Here is a 7,088-nt window from a genome sequence, read left to right as displayed (position 1 = left end):
CGTCCAATCAGGACGATCAGCCAATGGCAACGCGCGAAGCGATGATTGACAGGCGCGGCAGCCAATGAGAAGCCAGAATTGACCCCGAAGCGGCTCCAGCGCTTTAAAGCGTTCGGGACCGCGAAAATTCCATTTTTTCACCAAAATTTCGTTTTTTCCACCCAAAAATTTCCCTTTTCACCCCCCAAACCCAATCAGGACCCTCTAAATTATCACCAGGACCCTAAAAATTCAATTTATTTCTCTCAATTAATTTAAAATTCCGAATTTTTCCTCAATTTTTCCCCCCAAAATTTCCCATTTTTACCCACAAAAAAAATCCTCATTTTTTCCACCCAAAATCCCCAATTTTTCCCGCCAAAAAAATTCCATTTTTTGTCCTAAAAAATCCCTTTTTTCCCCCCTAAAACTTCTAATTTTTCCCTCCAAAAAAATACCAATTTTTCCCCAAAAAACCCTCGATTTTCCCCCCAATTTTCCTGCCAAAAAATTCCGTTTTTTATCCTAAAAAATCCGCATTTTTTTTTAACCCAAATTCCCAATTTTTCCCCAATTTTTTCCCGCCAAAAAATCCCCAAAAAATCCCATTTTACCCCGTAAAAAAATCCTCATTTTTTACTCCAAAATCCCCAATTTTCCCCTAATTTTTCACCCCCCAAAATCCTCATTTTTTCCTAAAACTCCCAATTTTCCCGCAAATTTTTCCCGCCGAAAAACCCCCAAAAATTCCCAATTCCCCCCTAAAAACTTTACTTTTACCCCAAATCCCCAATTTTTCCACCCAAAAATCCTCATTTTTTTCCCCAATTTTCCCCCCAAAAAACCTCAAATTTTTCCTTCATTTTTCCCGCCAAAAATTCCCAAAAAATTCCCATTTTCCCCACTCATTTTTTCCTCAAAACCTCCAATTTTTCCCGCCAAAAAATCCTCATTTTTTCCCCCAAAATCCCCAATTTTCCCCTTAAAAAATCCTCATTTTTTACCAAAAATCCCCAATTTTTCCCCCCAAAATCCCAATTTTTCCGGCCAAAAAATCCTCATTTTTACCCCCAAAATATCCCCAAATTTTCCCCATTTTTCCCCCCAAAAAATCCTCATTTTTTCCTCAAAAATCCCCAATTTTTCCCGCCAAAAAAAATCTCATTTTTTCTCCCATAATCCCCAATTTTGCCCCTTTAAAAAATCCTCATTTTTCACCCAAAACCCCCAATTTTTCCCCTTAAAAAATCCTCATTTTTCATCCAAAACCCCCAATTTTTCCCCCAAAAAATCCTCATTTTTTCCCCTAGAAACCCCAATTTTTCCCCCCAAAAAATCCTCATTTTTTCCCCAAAATCCCACCAAAAATCTCCAATTTTTCCCCATTTTTCCCCTTAAAAAAATCCTCATTTTTTCCCCCAAAATCCCCCCAAAAAATCCCGAATTTTTCCCCTTAAAAAATCCTCATTTTTCCCCCAAAAATCCCCAATTTTTCCCCATTTTTCCCCTTAACAAAATCCTCATTTTTTTCTCCCAAAATCCCCAATTTTTCCACCCCAAAAATCCTCATTTTTTCTCCCAAAATCCCCCCAAAAATCCCCAAATTTTTCCCCAAAATCCCCAATTTTTCCACCCCAAAAATCCTCATTTTTCCCCTCAAAATCCCCAATTTTTCCCCCTAAAAATCCTCATTTTTAACCCCCAAAAATCCCCAATTTTTCCCCTTAAAAAATCCTCATTTTTTCTCCCAAAATCCCCAATTTTTCCCGCCAAAAAATCCTCATTTTTTCTCACCAAAATCCCCAATTTTTTCCCAATTTTTCCCCCCAAAAAATCCTTTTTTTCCCCAAAAAATCCTCATTTTTTCCCCAAAAAATCCTCATTTTTTCCCCCAAAAAATCCTCATTTTTTCTCCCAAAATCCCCCCAAAAATCCCCAAATTTTTCCCCCAAAATCCCCAATTTTTCCCCAATTTTTCCACCCCAAAATCCCAATTTTTCCCCCAAAAAAACCACAAAATTTTCCCGTTTTTCTCTTTTTTCTCTTTTTTCCCCCCATTTTTTATTCCCCTTTTTCCCGCCGCCTTCCGGAACCTTCCGCCCCTCCCCCTCTCCGTGCTTTAACGCCGGCCCCGCCCGGGCGGGCTCCGACTCCGGCTCCGCCTCTTCCGGGATCCCCCCGGCCCCGCCCTCTGCGAGGCCCCGCCCCCACCGGAAGTGCGCGAATGGGCGGGGCCGGAAGTGGAGGAAGCCCCGCCCCCTCCGGCCACGCCCCCTCCGGAAGCTCCGCCCATCTGGCGCTGCCGGAGCTCCTCCTCTTCCTGTTCCTTCCGGCGCCGCTCCCGTTCCCGCGCCCGCGCCGCGCGCTCCGCCTGCTTCTGCAGCAGCTAAACATGCAAATTTATGCAAATTAGGGGTCGTTTCATACGCAAATTAGCAAAATTTAGTGTTATTTTTTTGGGGGAAAAAATTGGGGTTTTTTTGGTTAAAAATTCACTTTTTTGGAAAAAATTTGCGTTTTGGGTAGAAAATTCTGCAGCTGTTTATGCAAATTTATGCAAATTAGGGATCGCTTCATACGCAACTTAGCAAAATTTATTTTTGGGGGGGAAAAATTTGGAGTTTTTTGGTTAAAAATTCGCAGTTTTTGAGTCATTTTAAAGGAAAATCTGGAGAAAAATTATCCGGTGATGCAAATTTATGCAAATTAGAAACCATTTTATATGCAAATTAACAAAATTTGGGATTAAGGAATTTTTTGGGGGAAAAAATTGGGGTTTTTGGTTAAAAATCCACATTTTTTGATTTATTTTTAATGATAACGAAACAAATTGTGGAGAAAAATTTACCTGATTACACAAATGTATGCAAATTAGAAACCATTTCATATGCAAATGAGCGAAATTTGGAGTTAAAGGATTTTTTGGGGGGGGAAATTGGGTTTTTTTTGGTTAAAAGTTCACTTTTTTGGGAAAAATTTGTGTTTTTAGAAAAAGGTTCAGCAGCTGGTTATGCAAATTTATGCAAATTAGAAATAATTTCGCATGCAGATTAACAAAATTTGGGATTAATGAGGGTTTTTAGGGAAAATCTGGAGTTTTTTTGGTTAAAAATTCACATTTTTTGAGTCTTTTTTAATAAAAATTGAATTTGGGAGAAAATTGTACATGGTTATGCAAATTCATGCAAATTAGAAACCACTCAGATGCCAAATTAACAAGATTTGGGGTTAAGGGATTTTTTTGGGGAAAAATTTGGAGTTTTTTGGTTGAAAATTCACATCTTTTGAGTCATTTTAAAGAAAATCTGGAGAAAAATTAGCTGGTTATGCAAATTCATGCAAATTAGAAACAGTTTAATATGCAAATTAACAAAATTTGGGATTAAGGGATTTTTTGGGGGAAAAAATGGGGTTTTTGGTTAAAAATTCACATTTTTTGAGTCATTCTTAATAAAAATTAAAGAAATCGTGGAGGAAAATTTACCTGGTTATGCAAATTTATGCAAATTAGAAATAAATTGGATCCCAAATTAACAGAATTTGAGGTTAATGAGGCTTTTTTGGGGAAAAAATTGGGTTTTTTTGGTTAAAAATTCACGTTTTTGGAAAAAATCAGCGTTTTGTCAGGAAATAAAGCCACTGGTTATGTAAATTTATGCAAATTTATGCAAATTTCACCTAAAAAAACTCAAATTTCCTCCCAAAATCCCCAAATTTCACCCCAAAATCTCAAATTCCTCCCCAAAATTCCCAAATTTTGTCCCAAAACTCCGCACTTTTCCCCCAAAATCCCAAAATTTTCCCCCAATCCCAAATTTTTCCAAAATCCCAGATTTTCCCCCAAAATTTTCCCCAAAATTCACAAATTCCAACACAAAATTCCCAATTTTTCTCCCAAAATTCCCAAATTTTTCCCCGAAATTCCCCAATTTCCCCCCAAAAATCCCAATTTCCCCAAAATCCCCAAATTTCCCCCGAATTCCCCCAAAAAACCCCAAAAAATCCAAATTTTCCCCCAAAATCCCCAAATTTCACTCAAAAATTCCCAATTTTTTCCCAAAATCCCCAATTTTTTCCCCAAAATTCCCAAATCTTTCCCCGAAATTCCCCAATTTCCCCTCCAAAAATCCCAATTTTCCCAAAATCCCCAAATTTCTCCCAAAAGTTTCCCAAAATCCCCAAATTTCCCCCGAATTCCCCCCAAAAACCCAAAAAAATGCAAATTTTCCCCCAAAATCCCCAAATTTCACTCAAAAATTCCCAATTTTTTCCCCAAATCCCCAAATTTCGCACAAAATTCCCAAATTTTGTCCCAAAATTCCCAATTTTTTCCCCCGAAATTCCCAAATCTCTCCTCGAAATTCCCCAATTTCCCCCCTAAAATCCCAATTTCCCCAAAATCCCCAAATTTCCCCCAAATTCCCCCCCAAAACCCCAAAAAATGCAAATTTTCCCCCAAAATCCCCAAATTTCACTCAAAAATTCCCAAATTTTTCCCAAAATCCCCAATTTTTCCCCCAAAATTCCCAAATTTCTCCCCAAAAGTCCCAAAAATTTCCCCCAAAATCCCCAAATTTCCCCCAAATTCTCCCCAAAAACCCCAAAATCCCCACAAAAAATCCAAATTTTCACCCAAAATCCCCAAATTTTCATCTTTTAACCCCAAATTTTTTTCCCCTTTTCCCCTCCCCCTCTCCGAACGTATGCAAATGTATGCAAATATATGCAAATGAGCACCTGGGAGTCGGTCAGCGGCAGCCAATAGATGCACGGCGCCGCTTTGGTTTTCCGGAACAAATCGTCCAAGAGTTTGGCCGGGGGCTCTTCCGGAGGCTTCTCTGAGAGGGGGCGGGGCCAGGAGTGAAGGTCACGCCCTTGTGACGTCACAGACCACGCCCACCCCGCTTTGATCCCGTTTGGCCACGCCCATTTTTGTTAAATGCCCATATATGGTCATTAAACCACCTTACTTCCTGTTTAGGCCACGCCTACCCTCCTAAACTCCTCCCACTTTTGTTTTATGCCCATATATGGTCATTCTATACCATAAGGCCACGCCCACTCCTTTAAGCTCCTCCCACTGTCACTCAATGCCCATATATGGTCATTAAACCCTCCTACTTCCTGTTTAGGCCACGCCCACCCACTGAAACCCCTCCCCCTTTGCTCCAATGCCCATATATGGTCATGAAGCCCCGCCCACTTCTCTTTAAGCCCCTCCCATTGTCATTTTATGCCCATATATGGACATTAAGCCCCTCCCACCCCAAGCCCCGCCCCTTTTATGCCCATATTTGGTCATTAACCCCTCCCACCCCCAAGCCCCGCCCCCTTTATGCCCATATATGGTAATTAAACCCCTCCCACCTTCAAGCCCCGCCCCTTTATGCCCATATATGGTCATTAACACCTCCCACCTTCAAGCCCCGCCCCTTTATGCCCATATATGGTAATTAAACCCTCCCACCCCAAGCCCCGCCCCTTTTATGCCCATATAAGGTCTCACCTTTCCTCTCGGGCCGCGCCTCCCGCTGGCCCCGCCCCTTCTCCTTGTCCCCGCCCCCTTGGATCCTGCCTCGGTTTCCCCGGCCGTCGCGGGGGGCGTGTCCCGGGGCGGCCCCGCCCCCCGCCGGAAGTGGGCGTGTCCCGGAAGGGGCGGGGCTTTTCCCCCGGTCCCACTCGCGCTGCTCGCGGGCGCGCTCCCGCCGCGAACGCTCGCGCTCCCGCTCCGCCCACTGCCAGGGCTCCGCCCCCCGGGGGGCGTGGCCGGGTGAGGACACGCCCCCAGCGAGGGAGGAGGAAGAGGAGGAGCCGGGGGGAGGGGCCACGGGGAAAGGGGGGGAGGGGCGGGGGGTTAAAGGGGAGGGGGAGGAGCCGGGGGGAGGGGCCAGGAGGCCGCGGTGGAAATCCAGCTGGGGGAGGGGCAAAAGAAAGGGGGCGGGGCCATAGGGAAAAGGGGCGGAACCGAGGAAGAAATGGGTTAAAAGGGGCGGGGCCAAAAGAAAATGGGCGGGGGCAAAGGGGAAATGGGCGGGGCCAAGGGATTAGTGGGTTAAAAGGGGCGGGGCCAAGGGAAAAGGGGCGGGGTCAAGGAAGAAATGGGTCAAAAAGAGCAGGGAAAAGGGAAAAGGGGCGGGGCCAAGGGAGAAATGGGCAAAAAGGGGTGGGGCCAAAAGGAAAAGGGGCGGGGCCAATGGAGGAAAGGGACAAAAGGGGCGGAGGCAAAAGAAAGGGGGCGGGGCCAATGGGAAAAGGGCAGGGATAAAAAGGGAGGGGGAAAAATGGGAGGAGCAAAAAAAGGGGAGGGGCCAGGGGAAAGGGGGAGGTGCCAGAAAGAAGTGGGGCCAAGGGAAAAGGGGAGGGGCCAAGGAAATGGGGCGTGGCCGAGGGAAAAGGGTAGGAACCAAAGGGAGAAAGGGGCGGGGTCAAAGGGAGAAAGGGGCGGGACCAAAAGAAAGGGGCGGGGCCAAGGGAGGAAAGGGGCAAAAGGGGCGGGGCCAAAAGAAAGGGGCGGGGCCAAGGGAGGAAAGGGCCAATGGGAAAAGGGCAGGGGCAAAAAATGGGAGGAGCAAAAAAGGTGGAGCCAGGGGAAAGAAGGCGGGGCCAAGGAAAAGGGGCGGGGCCAAGGGAAAAGGGGGAGGGGCCAGAAATGGGTGGGGCCAAGGAAAGGGAGAGACCAAAAGGGGCGGGGCCAAAGAAGAAGAGGAGCCAAAAGGAAAAGGGGGAGGGGCCAAGAGAAAAGGGGAGGAGTTTGTGTTGGGAATTTGGCGGGGAAAACTCCGGGAGTTTCCCAGGAAAATTCCCAGAAAATCCCAGGAAAAATTTCCCCAAAATTCCCAAAATTTTCCCCAAGAATTCCCGAAATTTCCCGTCAGGAATTCCCCGAAAAAATCCCAAAATTCCCTGAAAAATCCCCAAATTCCCAGGAAATTGCCCCAAAATCCCCCCCAAAAAACTCCTTGAAAATCCACAAAAAAAAAAAACCCCCAAAAATCCCCAGAAATTCCCAAATTCCCAGAAAATTCCCAAATTCCCAGAAAATCCCCAAAACCCCCCAAATTATTCACCAAAAGTCTGCAAAAAAAATCTCAAAAAAATCCCTAAAAAAA

At 44.8% G+C, this 7,088-nt stretch overlaps 1 protein-coding gene across 1 annotated transcript in view; it reads right to left on the bottom strand.

Moving 5' to 3' along the window:
- Positions 1–2,050: 2,050 nt before the first annotated feature.
- Positions 2,051–7,088, bottom strand: part of ACIN1 (apoptotic chromatin condensation inducer 1) — a 46,192-nt gene continuing 41,154 nt past the window's right edge. Inside the window, exons 15-17 of the mRNA XM_058853144.1 lie at positions 5,486–5,891; positions 4,717–4,817; positions 2,051–2,365 (exon numbers count right to left, since the gene is read on the bottom strand). Coding sequence (XP_058709127.1) covers positions 2,099–2,365; positions 4,717–4,817; positions 5,486–5,891 — 774 coding nt within the window. The 3' untranslated portion in view covers positions 2,051–2,098. The remainder of the gene's footprint in view (positions 2,366–4,716; positions 4,818–5,485; positions 5,892–7,088) is intronic.

This window comes from Poecile atricapillus, chromosome 19, assembly GCF_030490865.1.
Source record: "Poecile atricapillus isolate bPoeAtr1 chromosome 19, bPoeAtr1.hap1, whole genome shotgun sequence".
Classification (NCBI taxonomy): Eukaryota; Metazoa; Chordata; class Aves; order Passeriformes; family Paridae; genus Poecile; species Poecile atricapillus.
The sequence above is the reverse complement of the archived record's forward strand: the minus strand, read 5'-3'. Positions and strand labels throughout refer to the sequence as shown.